At 41.0% G+C, this 19,936-nt stretch overlaps 1 protein-coding gene across 1 annotated transcript; it reads left to right on the plus strand.

Annotated features, from left to right (window-relative positions):
• Positions 1 to 3,901: 3,901 nt before the first annotated feature.
• On the plus strand, positions 3,902 to 19,298 carry NCF4 (neutrophil cytosolic factor 4). The gene is made up of 10 exons (XM_063308620.1): positions 3,902 to 4,139; positions 5,166 to 5,250; positions 6,989 to 7,142; positions 9,326 to 9,396; positions 9,780 to 9,907; positions 10,025 to 10,082; positions 11,469 to 11,567; positions 12,598 to 12,728; positions 16,055 to 16,120; positions 18,746 to 19,298. Exons 1-10 carry the CDS (start codon positions 4,108 to 4,110, stop codon positions 18,954 to 18,956), a joined length of 1,035 nt encoding a protein of 344 aa, XP_063164690.1. The 5' UTR covers positions 3,902 to 4,107; the 3' UTR covers positions 18,957 to 19,298.
• The last annotated feature ends 638 nt before the right edge of the window (positions 19,299 to 19,936 follow it).

Below are 19,936 nucleotides of genomic sequence, written 5' to 3' on the forward strand. Positions count from 1 at the left end.
GGCAGATACTGCAATCAATGATCTTGGTTCACATGTAAGTCTAAGTCATGGATGGGCAGCCTTATTTTATCAAAGGTTACATTTCCTTAGGGATAATCTGTTGGGGCATGACAGTGATTGGGAAGGCTGAAGCAAGCAGAGAGACAGGACACCCATTATTTCAATTTCTGATGACCATCTTTCTTTCCATATCTCTTTTCCTTTTTCTGGATCTCTCTCTCTCTCTTTTTCCCAAGAAACTGGTTGCCAGGAAATGGACAGATAGTTCTTACAGAGGGCCTGAACTGCAAGTTTGTAGACAGCTTTTGAAGTTAAGCTGTGGACCACATGTGGCCCTAAGAACTGTCTTGTTTTTGCACCTTTCTCTCCCCGTGTTCCCTCTCTATCACTTCCTTGTTCATCGTTGCTCTGTTTCTCCTTGTGTCCCTCTACCCACTTCCTCTCTCCTTGTTGTTAACATTGCTTGCTTCTTCCTTGCCTTGAACTCCAAGACTGAATTCTCATGCCAATGAATTCCCTTTCTGATTGGCACACTTCTTTTATATATTCCTTCAGGAGAATGGGGGGGGGGAATCCACCTTACTCTCATTCTAGTTTTGTTTCTCCTCTGAAAACTCCTGCAGAAAACCTCCCACCTTCCTGAAACCTCTCTTCATATTGTCTTCCCACCAAAAGCAATCTGCATCAAATTTTCTCTAGCAACACTCTTATGAATGGGTTGCATTGTGTAAACCATACCAATACCTGCTTCTTTTGTTTTCTGTATCTCTTTTCTGCCATCTAGTGACTGTCCAGATTTCTGTGGCCTAAATCTGATAGCCCTAATTATGTATAATTTCCTACACAGTTGATTAACTGGGACAGTTACAGTATAGTCTTATTGGGTGACCTTATTAGGTGACCCAATAATTCAGCTTTGTGGATTCCTACTTGAGTGTGCATTATGACATTGTCTAAGTGGCATATCCCCAAAGGGGCAGGTATGTTAGCTTTTTGAGATAAAAGTAATAGAGATTATTAAACATTTAAAGTAGCACACATTAATTTGCATATACTGTATGATTTACTCAATAAGTTATTTCAAAATCAAAATGAAAGTGTTCCTTGCAGATTATTCTACTTGGCAGTTTATGTTGGTCTTATGTGAATTAGTCCTTGCACAAACTGATGGAAGGCTAATGAAGTATGGAACCCTCCCCACTTTGGGACAGGAGTAGCAATAGCATTCTCTAGCAGGGTACCTGAATGTTAAAGTGATGAGCTGTTTGGTCTGGTTGTCTTCTTAGCCTTAGTTTATGATCAGTAAAATGGGAATGTTGTCAGTGTTCTTAGGAATGGAAGGAAAATGAGACCTGTCACTGGGCAATTATTGGCAGAGTTTACAGAGGTAAGTGAGATTGATCAGTGAAAGAGGCAATCCTCTCTCTCTTTTTCTTTTTATGTTGTTATAAATCTTAGTACACTGTGTTATTTCTGTATACTGATGTTTGTATAATATGCTTAAAAATTATTATCATTCTATTTTTTAAATAACTTAGAATACTGAGAATAGAAAAGAGAAAGAAAAAAATTCTATCAACATTAATTAAAATTTAGCACGGCAATGTTACAAGCGTAAAATAATTTAGCTTTTTCATCCATAGCTGAGCTTTTTCATCTATTGAAAAAGAACCACTACAACTCATATCGAAATAATTGTTATATACTAGAAGTTTTGATCTTAAGCTAATTACTTATTAAAGTTTCCCTTGTATTTTTACTTAGTTTGTGTGTATATGCTGTATATCCTATTAATAAAAGGAAAAAGTAGATAAACAGAACAAGTTTAAGAAGAATTAATTACCAAAAAGAGAAAAAGGAAAAGGATATTATAATATAAAAAATAATTATTGGGTTTCTGACTCCCCCCTTTTCGTACATCTGCTGATTTGCAATATCTGTAGACGTTTAGGCCCTCTTAGAAGCCAGACTGTGAGTGATTATATCTGCCATGCTGCATGACAGCTGTTGGATAACCACATCTCTTACAGCACTATACTGGCATGAGGCTGTAGGGGGACAGGGGCAGGGATGGTGGAAACTGACAAACATGAGACACCTGGAAATAAGTAACAAATTTACCAACATCCTTATTTTCTGGATACTACAATGAGGAAAATGAGGTTGCTGCTTCTAAAGCTAAAGGCCCATTTCAGAAAATTATGAAAGTGATGAAATGCAAATATGCTCACTCTTCTTCCCCCAAAACAATTGTAGAGATCTTCTTGTTGGAAAACCAGAGATCAAGTAAACAGGGCGGTGGTGGGGGTATGAAAGGAATTCAGGTAACACAGTGCCAATGGAGAGGGCAAAAGGAGAGAGAGAATGCTGGCTAGTTACCTCAGGGGAGGGAGTTGCCCTGTGATTCCCAGGACTCTCCAAATACACTTCTGATCACTTCTGACAATGGGACAGTTGACAAAGCCTTCTAGATTCTACCTACCTTGAAACTGTGGTGAGAAAAGTATCATCTTAAAGGGTACCCTTTAATGGGTATACCTAATGACAGCTTCAGGGTGTTTCACTCACAGCCTGGGAATGAGATGAACATAACAGACTAGTGGTGTTGTCAGGGCATGGTTGTGCTGTGCTAAGGCGCAGGTGGGCCCAAGGGCTTAGAGGAAATGGAAAACACCACAAGAGTGGGGTTTTGTCGCATCCACCATTCCAACAAATATGAATGCCAGCTGCATGGTTACTCCTCATGTATGCATACAAAGTAAGTAGATGTTTGAAGTAGCCATTAAATTTGTGGAGGAAGATTTTATGCTGTGCTGTAATATCCTTACAGTATTGGCAAAGTCATATTGCCCATCACTTCCTTCTCTTTTCTCTTGAGTATTCATGCTTTACAGCAGGACTGCTATTGCTCAGCAGTGGAAGCAGTAGATCAGAGATGGGAGAGGTTGCATCACGTCTTGTTCACCGTATATGATCACTGTATAGCAGGGTTCCTCAACCCTGGCAGCTCTAAGCTGTGCGGACTTCAACTCCCAGAATCCCCCAGCCAGCTTTGGACAACTTATACCAAGTCTGAAAAGGTATTGAGCCTGAGGCAAAGGCTCCTATACAGCAGGCTTTGCTGGCTGGGGAATTCTGGGAGTTGAAGTCCGCACAGCTTAGAGTTGCCAAGGTTGAGGAACCCTGCTGTATAGGGACACCATACCTTTACATGTTTCTGTTCTTAGTCAACACATGAATAGACCACTGGCCTATTGTTCACATAGATCCCATCAGCCAGATAGTGTTTCCCTTCTCTGATTCTCCTATGAAGTGCATGCCCTGATCCCATTTTCAAACACAATAGTCATGCACAGGTTTCTGTGGGCATCTCCCAGTCTGCAGGCCTACAAAATGAAGGGTCCCCATGATCCACAAAGACGCTCTGCAAATCATACAGCTGAATAACTTACAGAGAAGGGGAGGAAGACAGGTGGCACAGAAGCTTGGTTCAACTGCCCATTACTACCACCATCTGCCTTGTGGAAATAATCAAAATAATTTGTTTTAAAACAGTATTTACTGTATTTTTATTTACTACTGCTTATGTTGCTTGTTGGCTGCTTTGGGAGGACTGTTGTTCTGAAAAGTAGGAGATCAATAAGCAAACAAAGAAAACTAAACAGTTCAAGGGCGACGTGAGGATTCAGGGTATGGCACATAAAGCTGAAACTAGATGGAAAACTCATTTCAGTTGTAATTTGGTTTCCTGGGCTTTCTTTTAAGGGCAGGGTATTTTCAACACAGGCATGTGTGTCCTGCAAACGTATACGCTGTTTCAAAAGGTTGCTTTCAGTTGTACTTCCTCAAGTGGCCAAGGGAGGGGAAAACCAAGCAAAAGCCTATTTCCGGAAAGTCAGAATGAAGCTGCCAGGCAGAGATTGCTGAAGCCTTACAGGGAATCCACAGTGCATTAGCCGAGGCAGAGAGGTGGGGTGGAATCTCACCTGCCTCTTCCCCTGCCCACCCCTCCACTACCCAAGTTGCTGCTGAGCTGCCTGAAGTGCAGAGAAAAGACTATTAATCCATTGGCTCTTTTGGGGTCTTGCAAGGCCAGGGCCTGGAGGAATGTCTCATCCAAGGCAGCTACGAGATGAGAGGTGAGTCACTTAGATACTTTCTCCTGACTGCTTTTCAATGCGCCCTTGCCTCAGGCTCAATACCTTTTCAAACTTGGTATAAGTTGTCCAGATTTTTTAAATATGTGATGCAGCTCCAGCTGCAGGAAGAGAAGAATGTGTTCTGAGTGTTCTCTTTGTTCTGATTATACAGTATTGTTTCTTCTCTTTTTCTTTCTCAAATGTGCACATGCCAGCCTATACTAAGATATTTTCCTGCCTGAGATGGCATAGCAAATAGAAATAGAAATTCTCCTGTCCAGTAACTGGCACCTGTAGCAGGAAATCCCACAGCCCTGTCTCCCTGGTATTAAAAGGATAAAAATAATACATTAATAACTCATTGTTGCTATCTCTGGCAGCTTTCTGACTTCCTTTAATGACCCAACTGATCATGCTGAAATGCACATGCACAGACACTCCACCCCCAAGAAAAATATTGGCAGGAAGTTGTAAGTAGTCATCTCAATCTAGTGTCTTCCAGATGTGCTAGGCTTCATTTCCCATAATTCCCAGTCAGAATGGCCAGAAGTCTAATATAACTGAAGTGAACCAATTCTGGAATGTTACTATAAGCTTCCAGATACAGAAGAAATCAGGATTCTTACACAATTAGCAATCTAGAAGAGCTTTACAAACCTGATTCATTTCATATATTTTATTTTAGGCTGCTGATTATTGCTCTTCAAACAAATAAGTTAGCTATTATTACATAATTTTGTTAAACGGGCTTTAATAGGTCACATTCCACAAGGTTATATCGTCTGTTCTGTTTTATCACACAATTATGTCTGCTCAATGTTGATTTCAAACTCCCTTCTCTCCAAGACTAGTAAACTTCTCATTGATTTTTTTTCTGTGCTTTTCTATTTCATGTCTTCTTACCTGTACTTCAGAAATTGTGAATGATCTGGATTTTTAAACGAAAAATAAGCATTTAGAAATGTATGATCATCAACCTAGGAATGACTGTCACCTGCAGCAATAGTCTCTTCACTTACCTTTTAGTGACTTTGACCAGCTTCCAGATGATGTACCTGTTTCTGCTAATATTGCAGACACTGAAGAGAAGAGAGGTTTCTCCAGTTATTATGTAAGAGAAATATTTTCTTGAGTTATGTTGATCTATGCTAGCCCAGGCATGAGGAGAGTGGAGCTAGAGGAAATCTACTGTCTTCATAAAAAAGAGCTCTTTAAAGGTGAAATTAGTAATTTCACAGGATTTGGTTTCACTTGGTAATGACTGATGTTTATCACACCTTGGGTATTAGAAACTTGGAGAGATGTACAAAATTCTCTTAAATTTGCAATTGGAGGTAATATCAAATCAGTATTGCTTAAACAAACTTACAAGTTTCTTCCTCCCATTGAGATGAGGAGATTAGAAATGTTTTCCTTAATTTTCAGAATTTTACCTGGACAGTCTGTGGTCAGTGTTTGTTAAGTATGATTTAGGGAAAATGGCCCATTTTAAACTATGGTTAAGCTTGTTCACTTAAATCAGTCTTCCCCAAAGTGCTATGCTCTAGATATGTTGGACTTCACTTGTATAACTTTCAGCCAACATGTCTAGAGAACACATCTGAAGGGCGCTAAGTTGGGGAGGATTTTTCTCAGCCATAGTTAACATTAATCATACTTGATTAAAAATGGAAGCAAAAGCACTGTGCGGGTTCATACATCATGCTCAACAAAGTTGACCCTTACTACCATTGCAACCCACTGGGAATACAAGAGAAAACACCCATCTGATAATCCTGTTTTGCTTCCTCTGCCCCAGTTTGCAAATTACACACTGGGGAGCAGGGGACATGGTGAAGGTCCAGGTTCTCCAGCCACAATGCAAATGACTGACCACATGTGCAGGTAAATACTTTTGTCCCAAAGCAGAGACATATGCCATGTAATGGCTAAGGTATTGGGTTACACCTGGGGAGAACCAAATCAGGTCAATCCTCTGTCATGAAAACTCACTGATATATTTGGGCAAGTCATTCTCAGCTTAGTATAACCTCATCGGACTGCTGTTGTGGGGATAAAATAAAGGGAAATCCTCATGAAAATTGACATTTTGAGTGACAGGCAGGATATAAACCTAAGAAACAAATTAATGGAAAAATTGAATTTCTGGAGTATTTGGCTGCCTGAAACAAGCTTTCAGCAAATTCCAAGCAATTCTGTTAGAGTGACAGGAGTGTCTTCAGGAGCACTTTGCTTTGTTGTGAGATAGCATGATGAACCCAACTACTGTGATTTGTAAACCACAGTTTATGGCTTAAGGCAGTCTTTTCCAATCTGGATGCCCATCAGATATGTTAGGAACACAAGACCCAGAATTCCTAGCTAGCATATTTTTGTTATGTGGGATTGGCATTTGAGGTGTTGTAGTCCTTAAACATCTGGAATACATGATCATCTCTAGCCCAAAAATATCTGGAAAGCACTGATCAGCAAACTATGGTTAAAACAGTCTTAGTATGATATGTGGTCCCAGCCACTATCAATCTTGTTTTGATTGTATCAACAAAATGCTGAACCATGGTTGAGCATTATTTTGAACCAAGCATTAATTTTCTTACTGTATCATTAGTATTGAATAAAAACCATCTTCTGCACTGTGGAGGAGATGATATAGAAAATATATTTACATATTTCTTTTTTCCTGAATTCCTTTGCTTGTATTAAGGACTTGGTAAGTTTAGTATAAAATCAGGCTCCCAGTCTGAGACCAATTCTTCAACATTTTAGATAGAAATTTCTTCGAGCAATGCTATGTTGCCTAAAATTCTTTTAACTGATGATGTCAGGAATTTTGAATTCTTCTTTTCTAGGTATTTGTGATTGAGGTGAAAACAAAAGGGAAGAACAGATATATGATATTTCGTCGTTACCGTGAGTTCTACAGCTTGCATACCAAGTTGGAAGATAGATATGGTGCAGAAAGTAAAAATAGCAGCTTTACCTGCATACTTCCTACACTTCCAGGTAAACCACAAAAACATTTCTGGTCCTACATCTACATTTTCTTCCCTGATAATCTGGCAATGAATAATTTTATGTGGTTGCATAATAAAAGATTTATAATTACAGAAGATATTAAGATTACAACAATACAGTGATTCATATGATGAATTCCTCTGCTTTTACAGCATGTTCTGAACTCCCAGATACCCCTTGCGATCTGGGATGCTCCCTAATTTGAATATCACTTTTTCAAATCATCATCATTATCATAATTTTGTAACTATTTTGTAATTCTTTTTGGAGTACTTTTTATTGTATTCTTATTTATTTGTTGTTTTTATGTTCTTTTTTATTTTGTGAACCACCTAGAGTCAGTTGGAGTTGGGTGGCATCAAAAATTGAATGAATGAATGAATGAATGAACGAACACACACACACACACACACACCTATGATAACCTGGAAATGCTTATGCTTGCCATGTGTTATTGAATGGCTTTTCTGATGGATGTGTCCTATTGTTTTGGGGGGCCATTCTGATGCTGCCTAAGCTGATGCTAGTCCTAATTATGGACATGGCTAGATATTCTGAATGAGTGCTTCCAATCCAACTGTCCAAAAGGGTAAGAAATGCTTCACTCCAAGCTAGTCTCTCTCTAGCATATGTGCCTCTTCCTAGGGAAGCTTGTAGATTACAATGCCTGAACAGGGTATGTGACTTTTCCATCTGGGCAATGTGAACTTTACTCCATCAATTTTCCTCACTTCAATTCTAAATTAAAAGCTGTGTTAAAAAAAAATCAGATTCAACACTATAATTTTATTTGCAGCAGCCAAATATGTACATTTCCACAGGAGGTCCTCCTCTAAGTAGCACAGCTTCAGCCCCTACACCCCAGCTGCAAAGTATCTTAGTTTGGATTATATAAACCTCCTGTGTTTTCAGAAACAAGCTGTCTTAACCTGTTAAGTCTTTGATGTAGATGGGTACACTCCAGATCCCATCAATTAAATGTTGTCATTTTAACGGACTAAGGAAGCTTGCCTTCTGTTTTGCAGCCCATGTCCTCTGGAAAAGCATTCCCCAAAGATATTGAGGGCTTCCATTCTCCTTGGTTTCCAGAAGTCTCTTAAGACCTGGCTCTGTTCCCAGGCCTCGGGTTAGGTTGGTTGTGGACCCCTGTTGAGATTATTTGCATGTTAGGGAGTATGTTTTGGTCCAAATAGTTTTTAAAGTGTTTTTAATCTATGCATTGGACTTATTGTACACTGTCAAGAGTCTTATTGGAGTTGGGTGGCTTCAACAAATTTCAATCTCTGTCTCTACACACACACACACACGCACACAATCCAGGACCTGAATATTATTAATAGTCATTTTGTCAATGTTAGCTAAAAGACTCTGTTGCCTGATGCAGAATCCAACTATTCACCTCTCCTGTATATCCTACACTTTAAACTGTCTCATTTCACCATTTATACCTTAACTTCTGCCTTTGTCTATCCTGCTACTAAGAAAAATTCTTTCTCTCTGCTGGGTGACAGAGCCTGTACTGTATCTCATGTCATCAGTTCCTGTTCTTTAAAACAGTACCTCCTTTGTTTTACAAAGCACATAAAAATAAGGCATTTTAAGCCTAACAACAATGGCAAACAGCTTCTGAAAAACCTTGCCAAGAAAACTGCCAGGACTTTTCCAGGCAGTCTCCGAGAATCAGACATGATTGAACAGATTAAAAAAAAAGCCTAATAAAGCCCCCAATTCTTTCAGTTATTTCCGACAAAGATAAAGATCTTCTACCTCTCTTGAACCTTACTTTCTTTTGTTTATAGAGAACTGCATTTTCCTTCACCGTGTGTTCTATTTGAAAATATTTTGGTCTTTGCCACCCTATTAAAACAGTTGTCAATAATATAAATTTAAAGCAGGCGTTTTGTGATTCCAGCACCATAGAAATAAGTAGTTCCTTTCACAGAATTATTGACCTCAGCATTCTCAGTGAATTGTAGTTTGCATGAGAGAGCTCAAGAGAGTTGCATTGGTACTGATACAATGAGAATTTAAAATGTGATTTGCAATTAGATCCAATATCCCCCAAAGAAAAAAAGCTCTTCACAGTCAAACTTGCTCTTTTTTCCCCCTCTACACATTCCTTCCATGGCAACACAAGCTTAGTTTTCTTCATTTACATTGATGCTTTTCAGGAAAGGTTTATGTTGGTGCAAAGAAGGAGATTGCAGACAGCAGAATCCCTACACTCAACATATACATGAAGGTAAATATTAATCTTAAGTAGGTTTGTTGCTTTGCTCATGTAGCCGCTTAGTACAAAACACTGTTATGGGAAAACTAGTTGTCATACCATGGTGAGCTGAGGAGCTGTTCACACATGCCATTTAAATTCATTTGTGGCAATATTTGTCTAGAATATGAATGCAAAATGCATCCAGGTAGTAGGATTTGGATTTGATTTTTCATCCATTTTTTTTACCCATGTCAACTCAAAAGTATATCTAAACTACTGAACCGTTTCTGTTTTATATTAGTTTTTAATTGTCACAGCTTTCTGACCAACCCCCCCAAAATATTTCCTCTACTTGTAAAATGCCAAGGCAGAAACTGTCCATGTTACAACCTGCTCTTTGTTTATTGACACAGAAGCTGCTTAGCTTGCCTGCCTGGGTGTTGCTGGATGAAGATGTCCGCTTATTTTTCTATCAGTCGGACTTCGATTGCGAGCAGGTACCTCAGGGACTGAGAAGGCTCCGCCCTCGCACTCGGCGGGTGTGAGTATGCAACAAACGCACCAGACAGACCTTGCTAACTTCAGCTCTTGCAATGCTAATTCTTTACTGATCCCCAGTGGAACTGGTGAAATATTCTCTCTCTCTTCCTTATGGCAGCAAGAGCATTTGTCCCCAAGAGCCTGGCTTTGACAGATTGGCAGCTCCGCGAGTGGAGGTGAGTACCTCACTCACTGTGTAGTCTAATGCTATAAAGCAATTTCTTTGAATGTGCACTATCCAGTTAGAGGATCCTCTTTCAATAACAGAGTTGGAGTTTGTGGGCAAGAAGAAACAGCACACTTCTTTGTTTCTACAGGTAGTCCTTGCTTAATGACCACAATTGGGACAAGAATTTTGGTTGCTAAGCGAAGCAGTCATTAAGCTAATCAGACCCAATTTATGACTGTTTTTGAGGTGGTTGTTAAGCAAATCACTGCAGGCATTAAGAAAGCCACATGGTCATTAAGCAAATCACGTAGTTCCCCATTGATTTTGCTTGCCAGAAGCCGGTCAGGAAGGTTGAAAATGGTGATCATGTGAACATGGGATGTTATGACAGTCATAAATGTGAACCAGTTGTCAAGCACCCAAATTGTGATCATGTGATCGTGAGGATGCTGCGACAGTCATAAGTGCGAGGACCAGTCGTAAGACAGTTTTTCCAGCACCATCGTAAGTCTGAATCATCATTAAATGAATGGTTGTTAAGCAAAGACTACCTGTAGAATGGCAAGGTAGGTAGGGAGGAAGGAATGTAATATTACTGTATTAAATGGCACTGAATTAACATTACAAAAATGTTTGCACCAAAATCCACATATGAATAGATATTTAAATACACTACTGAACATACTTCATCATGAGATACGGATTTTTAAACATAATTTAATCTCAAAATTGCAGTTGTTCTGAGTTTCCTGGAGGAAAGATTAAATATAAACGTCTCTGAGCAGCCTTCCCCAATTTACACTTTTGAGATAACATTGGGATTGCAACTCCCAAAGTTTTCAAACAACAGTTGCAGTTCCACCATGTCTGAAAAATTGGGAAGAGCAGTGATAGATAAGTAGAGGCAGATGCCCCTCCCTCCCTCCCTCCCTCTGAAACATGTACAGCAGTTGATTTCACATTTCTGCCTTTCTTCTGGCCATTGAAATATCCTGGATGTTACAGTCTCATTCTTAAATTTAATTTTGCTACGACTGGATGGTGGACTTACTGGTTGTTTTTTTTCAGAGCCATGAAATCTATCAGCCAGTGTTATCACAGTATGGTATAATTCTGCAGCAGGGAAATATTCCCAGAGCATCTGTAGGAGGGCAGAGTTCTGCCATGCAGTGACGTGCCATATACAGAGAAGTACTGCAGCTGCTATGCATAGTGTATAAAACTGGTATAATTCAATTACAGGGTTTATAATCCAAGGTACTGGACTTTTGCACAAATGTCTTCAAGGACTATATACTATTGTGATGCACTACTTACTTTTTCAGAATATAGATTATACCCAATGTTTGTAATTTTGTAATTTGATCTCTCACAGTTGGGTTCTTTCCCACAGGCACTGTTTGATTTTACTGCCTCCACTAAACTGGAATTGAGCTTCAAGAAAGGAGACTTGATCTATTTACTCAGCAGGATCAATAAAGATTGGTTTGAGGTAAATAATTACAAAAAGAGAGAGAGGGAGAGAGAGAGAGATGTTTTAACAGCAATAATAAGAATTATTATAAACTAAAATAGAACAAAGAAAATGAAAAAGAAAGAGAAAAATAACAGAAAAAGCTAAAAGTGCAATAAGAAAAAAAGTAGAAGAAAGTAGAAAAAAAAGAAAGATATATGACGAAAGATATAAAGGTATAAAGAAGTGGCTTCCAATTATAAATTTACCTCTTACTCTATGATTACAACATAACTCTTTCCTTTCTATAATCTATCCTGTCCAATCATCAAAACCATAAATCACAAGTTCATTTTTATGCAAAAAGTCCATAAGGGCTTTCCTGTCAGCAAGCAGTGTAGATATTTTCCCTTCTCTAATCAAAGAAGGTTTGAGGTAAATAATGTTGAGGCCTCATGTGGTCATAAGTTACTGATCTGAGTTGATGGGGACAGCAATGTCTCCCGGCGTGGCTAGCGCAGAATGCAGGCAGATAGAAATTCAGGACTTGCAGCAACTCAAGCTCAGGCAGGGACTCTTTAATCAATCTCAGCATTGTATGGTGAATGGAAGATAAGAGAATCATGGATTATCTTCCAGTGATTCCACTTTGGGGGAGTAAGAGCATAGAAGTTTCTGTGGAGAGCAATGAAAGCATTAAGAGGGCACATCCTGACACCATTTCTCCACTGCAACCTCTCCCTCCCAAAAGCACTCTGGGATGTGGCTGGTGGGCTAACTTCACAGATAGCTACATTGTCATGCTCAGAGCTAGGATTTTTGTCAGTGGGCGTCATCATATATGTAAGGCACAAACCTTGTTTCCACATACTTATTTGCTATCCCTGGGGTCTTCTTTTGCTGCACTTTCCTCTGGTGGTGTACTGACTCAGAGAAATGTCTTTTCAGCTGCATTTGTAAGGCTGGTTGTCCTGGGCCATATCCATAGGCATTGATACTCTCCTCTTCTGGTCTCATGCAGTCAAAAGGAGGGAGCCATCCTTTTAAAAACTGTCCTCTTTTATTCCAGGGAACTCTTAGGGATGCCACTGGCATTTTTCCATGTGACTTTGTGTCGGTCATTAAAGATCTCCCACAGGAAGAGGACCCCATCAATTGGCTGCGCTGCTATTACCATGATGACAATGTTAGCTTTATCAGGTAATGCAACCAAGCAACGTTCTGGGCGTTGTTCTTTTCCTAGCTGTCAGTACTTTGAGGTTCAGCCTCAGTCCCACTCCGAGAATTTTTCTGCCTGTTCACACAATAAGAGCAAGAAGTTGAGGACTAATGTTTTTGTTTTACAATTATTTATGTAGCACTGTTGGCCAGCATTACACCTTACAGAGTGCAAGGTGGCAGATCCTTGACTTACAGTGGTTGTGTGATGAACCAAGTTCAAATCTTTCCTCTGCTAAAATCAATGATATCCTTAACATAATCTCTCAACTCTTCCATTGGCCATATCTGGACCGATCGTACTATTCCGTCTTGCAGGATAGTTCTTAGGTAACAGATATGATATAATTTGAATATTTGAAATTATGAATGATAGTTAATTAATTTTATCATTGAAACCTGTCTATTTATGCTACATTGGGTATACTTCATGGGTTTAAAAGACATTTGGGGTATAGAGATACATTTCAATCCTTCCTGTTGGTACAGGACAAACTACATGCTACAAGCAAATGTATATGCCTAAAAATCAAGGAAGGATCATTTCTGAGAGAAGGAACACACACACACACTTTCCACCTTGCCATTTTTGCACTCCAAATAGCCTTAACCAGTGGCTTCCTTTTTGCAACATTTGAATGAATTTCAGATCCCAAAGTCAGAAAACAACTTTGAAGGCAATAAAAATATGGGGAAAGGTTAACTTCTTATGCCCTCCCTGGTCCTGATTCCATATCTCCATTCTTAATCCTCCTTTTTTTAATAGTAATTTTATTAAGCATTTCAATTAAAAAGAAAAAAAAACTAATGCAAACTAAAAAAAGAAAAGAAAAAATAGAAGGTGCAGCGAAGAAAATAAATAGAAAGAAAAATAGAAAAGAAAGAAAAAATAAGAATATAGTAAAGAAAAAGAAAAGAAATATATAAAGAGGTGACTTCCCCCTTCATCACAACTATAAACAATTTTGGTAACTTATCACCTTCTGTCATGATCACCGTTGCGATGCTTGTGACATCGCAATGGCTCGCATGACAATGCAGGGAAATGGGAACCGGGCGGATTAAGGGAAAAGGCAACTAGCTAACAAAAGAGAGCAACAGGTGCTGGCAACAAAGTATCAACTCTAGCCGGCATGGAAGAGAGAGATACAATGTTGCAAAGAAGGTAATTGACAAGACCAGACCACGAGGCACGCCTGAGCTGTCAAAGAGATTATGAACCTGATCGCCGGACAATGAACCATCACCGGCCAGGGAAGCAATTAAGGAAACGCCCGGAGCACAGGAGGGGCTCCACGACCCCTCACCTACTGGCAACGGAACCGACGGGGCTCGGGGCACACCCAAAGTAAGAAGGGGTGGAGCGCTGACCAGCGCGGGCTATTTAAATCCCGTTCCGGTGCACTCCACTCACTCTCAGCTTTTCTTAAAGGGCACGCATACTGTTAGTCAAATAAAACCAGAACCTAAGCCTACACTAGCGTCTGCGTTTTTACTGAGTAGCAGGCAGAGCCTGACATAAAGCTGAGAGTCACCAAACCAAAGTTGCCAAGCCCCACCGGACGAAAATTTTCCGCGGGAGAGATCAACTGGCGAAAACAGAACCGGGGACAGCAATGGAGCCAGCACTTCACACCAGAGGCATGAAGGATGGCCTGCAAGAGGCAGAGGCGACCCGACAGCTGCTGGAGGCAGCGCACCTGGAATGGGACACGGACACCCTCCCTGCCCACACCGCACCCCAGTTCCAGACCTGGAGCTCCAACCCAGATGGGAGAGCCCTGACGGAAGACGAAGTCGGGGACCAGAACTCCTCACATGGGCCGGCGGAGCAGGACCCTGAATGGGAACACCCTACTCCACCTGGAGGCTCCGCTACCCCCAAACGCCCGAGCAGGAAGGCGCAAGTCTACAGACCGGACAGCATCTGGCAGCACCGACGTCGGATGACCAGGACACGCCAGACAGGGTCACGGCCCTGGAAGCCAGGGTACGAGACCTTGAACACCTGCTCCTGTCCCCGACATCGGCAGACCGGAGCACGCCAAACAAGGACACAGCCCTGGAAGCCAAGGTACGAGATCTGGAACATATGTGCCAGTCCCTGGCAACGATCGTAGGCGAGCACTCCAAGACTGAGGCGGCACAAGGGGCAAGAGGGGATCGAGGCACCATACCCACCCCGCCAACAACCCCGAGCGGAAGGGGCCAAGCACGAGACTCTGTCGCAGGGCTTCGTGGCCCCAGGCCAGTGGGAGCCACCCCTCACCACCCACAGGTAGGGGTCCCGCAAATTGGGAGGTTCGCCAAAGACTTCCCCGTACAATTTGACAGGAACCCTACGAAACTGTCCTTCTTCCTAACAAATGCGAGGGACTACATGGCCCAATACGGCCATTGCTTCAGCACAGAAGCTGCAAAAATCTCGGCAGTGGCCACCAAGCTCCAAGATAGGGCTGCAGACTGGTACGTACAGATGTCCGAGTCCGGAGCCCCAGACTTGGCCAATTTCCACAACTTCCTAGCCGAGATGAAGCATTACTTTGAGGACCCCCTGGCGAAGGAAAGGGCCAAGTGCACACTTCAAGCACTGTGCCAGGGAAGAAAAACGGTGGCCGACTATGCCCTTGAGTTCAGGGTCCTCGCAGGCAAAATCACGGAATGGTCTGAGGCCACCCTGATTGACATGTTCAAGCGTGGCCTCAACCGGGAGGTGCTACAATGGGCACTCTACAGGGACGACCCAGCCTCCCTTTTATACCTTAGTTGAAAAGTATTGTTGTGATAGGATTTTAGAGCAAAGTACAGGGTCTGCGGACAAATGTGTGAACTTTAACTCCTAGAATTCTCATAACGGGGCATGTTGGCTGGGAAATGTTCTCTCAACATCCACACTTCTGGAAGGCAACCTGGTTGGGGAAGGCTAGTCCCCTATTCATCTCTATTTTAACCCTTTGATGCACAGCCAAGAACTTCCTGTTTTACTGGTAAAAGAATTTCACAACTGCACTTCTGGAAACACTGAGTTACTTAGAACTGAATCAGAAAATGTGGTTGCTATTAAACACTATAGGACTAGAGGTATGATTTTGTGCTGATTGTTACTCCTGTCTTAATTCTCCCCAAATCCAGCTATTTAAAAATGTGTGTGCTTATGCTGTTCTTAGTGGACAAGAGTGCTATGTGTATATATTTCATTTTTCACGTTTTTGTACTTGTATTCTAAATATGACATGCAAAGGTTTTTTTGCCCCCAAATTTCCTCCATAGCATTTCTGCAAAACTGATCTTTTTCTTTTCCCCTTTAGGGATATATCAGTGGAAGAGGACTTGAGCAGCATCCCATTGTTCCAAGACTTAATGGAATTAATCAGGTAAAAGTATAAGCAGGTGAACTTGCAGTCTGGGTACCCCCAAATATCTGCATTCATATCTTTGGTTAAGATTCTAAATGCTTTCTGCAGTTATAGCAGAAGAAGTTTGGCGTTGTTTCTTATTAAATTATTTCCATAATCCTTCATACAGAATAACTGAAAGAGTTCTGCATTTTTTTCTTCTAAAACATTGAGTGTTGATATGCCATTATTGTATAAAGCTTGTAATAGAGTGCAGTGTCTTTAGTTTGCCATTCTTCCTCCTCCTCCTCCTCCTCCTCCTCCTCCTCCTCCTCCTCCTCCTCCTCCTCCTCCTCCACCACCACCACCACCACCACCACTGCCTTGTCCTTCCTGCTTTGTCTTTCTCAGGATGGTTGAGATGGCTTGGTGTCTGATCATCTTCTATACCTGCTAACTGAGCTTCATGCAAGAGGGCGACCTGCAACTTTCTGTCTTTAGATTTTCAATTAAGAATATGGGTTCACCAGTTTTTCTGGCCCTTGTAGAAGGCTCTTCTTCAATTTCTCTAGTGAAATTATCAATTGTATACAGCATAGTTCTGTCTATGAACAAACTTGCATGTTGTTTTTGTTGATGTAATAATCAAGTCCATTTCCTTTTTTTTTTCATTAAAAATTTGATTTAAAAAAATTCAAGATATACATAAAACTAAAAAGGATGAAAAAGGACTGTTTCATGTGTGGTTGCCCTTTATAGATTTCAGACTAATGTTTGGGGCATCAACCTGACAATGAAACTGTTTTGCCCCCATTGCCTGCTATCTGATATGACACCATCATTCCAACTGGGGCTCTAACACAACACAACCTAAATGCCTAGAGAAAGAGCCAGGTCTTGACAGTCTTTCTGAAAGACAGCAGGGTCAGGTGGAAGAACATTACATAAAATAGGGACTGCCACTGAGAAGGTGTACTTCCTGGGTCTCACAAGATGGCATAGTTTCAGTGAAGGGACCCGAACCACTGCAATCTGGACCAATTGTAGCTTCTAGATGGTTTTCAAGAGCAGCCCCCATAGAGTGCATTGCAATAATCTAATTGGGAGGTGAGTAAGGCATAGATCCAGGAAGGGGCACAATTGGCACAGAAGCTAAAGTTGTTCATAGGTCCCTTTGGCCACAGCTGCCACTGCTCCTCCATGAGAACTCCCGAATTGTGCACTGAGTCTGAGCAGGGCAATGCTATCCTGCTCAGAATCAAGGATGAAATTCTCTAATTCTGGGACCCAAGGGGTCCCAAACCCAAACCCACAGCCACTCAGTCTTGGTAGGGTTGACCTGAAAGCCTATTCTTCCTCATCCAGGCCTCAACAACCTCCAGCCTCCTGACAGCTTCACCAGGATGGGTGGAGCAGAGTTGTACAACTGAGTATCATTAGCATATTGATGATGTTAAACCCATGCAGATGGATGACTTCTCATGGCAGCTGCATGGAGATGTTAAAAAGAAGGGAGGACAAGGTACAGCACTAAGACACCCTGCAGAGTAGAGGTCTCCACCAACACTGACTGGAACCAGCCATGGAGGAAAGAGAAGAACCATTGCAAAACAGTGCCCCCCTCCCTCAACACCCTAAGCCAGAAGGATATCATGGCCAATGGTACTGAAGAGAGCTCAGAAGTCAAGGAAGGCCAGGAGGGATGCATTACCCTTATCCCAAGCCCTTCAAAGGTTGTCCAGCAGTGTGATCAAAGCCATCTCAGTATTATGACCTGGCCTGAAAACTGACTGAAAGGGGTCTAGATAATCCACTTCCTCAGGAATCCTCTGGAGCTGTAGGGTGCCACCTTCTCAACAACTTTCCCTAAAAAGGGCCTCTAATTCCTTCATTGTATCAGAAAATAATTCATCTCCTCCACTTGAACCTAGGTTCCCCTCCTTTCTCTTTACATTGTTTATTAATTTCCAAGTGGTCCAGCCACCCGGAAATGTTTGGATTTCCCAGTGTGCAAGGAGACTGACAGATGAAATTAGATGTGAGCTCACATTTTCTCTTAAAGCTCATTCTACATCAGTCTGTCAGCCTCCTTGCTGGGGTAACCATATTCTCTTGGCATTGTTGGAATTGGCTTCCAGCAAGGGTGTAGGTTTCTTGCCCCTTTACAATGGAAAGCTGACACAACAGGTTGAAGGTAGCCTCTGTCTCACTTTGCAGGCTTTTCTCATGCAAGGAGACATGGATATGTGTCAATTTGTCAACAAGCCATTCCCTGACTTGCCTTTTGAGATTGTGAAGTTCTGTGACAGATCCGAATCAACTCAGCAGCTAAATATTTCATGTGTGTCTCAGTTTTTGAAGGGCATATCTGATAATGTCATTTTCCTGCCTCTCTAGCTTGGCATTTTAACATTAACCAAGACAGCAATCCCCAGACAAGATCAGGTTTCTTGAATGTTATTGCAGTGGCTAACCTGATAATTATTTACCTCTTACTGATAACTAACTGAGTCTATCTTTGGCACGGATAGCAAGAAACAGGTGAGAGACTGTGTATATGCCAGCATGGGACACACTTCCAGACAGGAAAGTGGAAATGTGTTTTGGCACGTTCTTCTTGGTGTGATTCTGGTCTTATAATGAATATCTTCTTTTTTTCCTCAGGCGTGAATTTGAGGGGAATGATATTGCTCTGAATTACCATGATGCTGAGGGAGATCTGATCCGTCTGCTCTCTGATGAGGATGTTGCACTTATGGTGATGCAGGGCAGAAGTTGGCCTTCTGAGAAACACATCTTTCCATGGAAATTGCATGTTACCAGGGAAGACGATTACAGCATTTACCACTCAAGAAAACCTGCCATCTTAACATGAGCAACTACCGGACCACATTCATAACGGAACTTGATGTTTTGACAGGAAGCAGTAATAATTCATTAATTAGATCAGTGTGGAATTGACCCGCTAAACAAGAACTTTCAATGCAACTTCTTATGTTTCTTTTTTTCTTCTTCTTAAAATTATGAAGCATGGCTAGGATTCCTTAAGATCTTATAGACATTATCACCAGATTTAGTTGTACCCCACCCACCCAGTTTTTAGTAGATTGTTTGCATACTAAATGCTTGATTTGGAAAAACTGCATATTTTTATTTAATATTGAGCTGTTACGGAACTGTCCTATATTATTATTATTAAAAAATACAGAAATAAAATATTACAAGACATTTCTGGTCCTGATACTTTTGTCTTCTGTCACTCCTGTTTTAACAAGCTACTAATAACTTCATAATGTTTCATTGTAATTGATGTTGGTTTTATTTTTGTTATTAATATTCAGATCCATAAATATATATCTTTGAAATGGAAACTATCTAGAAGGCTGCATCATATTTTCCTGAGTTATTTCCATTTTAAAGAGAGGTAACCCAAAGACTATGTGACCTAAGAATTGCCACTTAGACTCAGAGATAGAGATCAGGGGTGAATCATTTTCCTTTATGTTCTTTTTCTATCACCTCTGCATGTGCTCAGCCCAGACATGCATTAGTCTAAGTCAAGGTTTCTTTCTGGAAATATGCATCTGCATATTTACCTATGCATTTCCCCCACAAACTATGCATTTTAGCATACTTTTATATCTGTTACGAACAACTGTATTTAGAGTAGAGGTAGGAGACTGAATTTCATGACCTCAGCTCATGAATTTGAGGAGAATCTATAGCAAACATCTGCAGAAATCTGCACTTTTTGTGGAGGATATTTTTAAAAAACGAATGCCTTACAGAAAATATATGCAAAATCATGGATATTGAAGTGTACACAGAAATGATATTTTTTTGGCTGTGCAAGCA

Source organism: Candoia aspera, chromosome 7 (assembly GCF_035149785.1).
Source record: "Candoia aspera isolate rCanAsp1 chromosome 7, rCanAsp1.hap2, whole genome shotgun sequence".
Lineage (NCBI taxonomy): Eukaryota > Metazoa > Chordata > Lepidosauria > Squamata > Boidae > Candoia > Candoia aspera.

What these genes read in the sequence shown, in the direction of transcription:
- NCF4 (XM_063308620.1), top strand. Translation starts at nt 4,108, where the DNA reads ATGTCTCATCCAAGGCAGCTACGAGATGAGAG. An exon ending in CACTCAACATATACATGAAG is followed by an intron (nt 9,397 to 9,779) that starts GTAAATATTAAT and finishes TTATTGACACAG; the next exon opens with AAGCTGCTTAGCTTGCCTGC. An exon ending in GACTTAATGGAATTAATCAG is followed by an intron (nt 16,121 to 18,745) that starts GTAAAAGTATAA and finishes TTTTTTCCTCAG; the next exon opens with GCGTGAATTTGAGGGGAATG.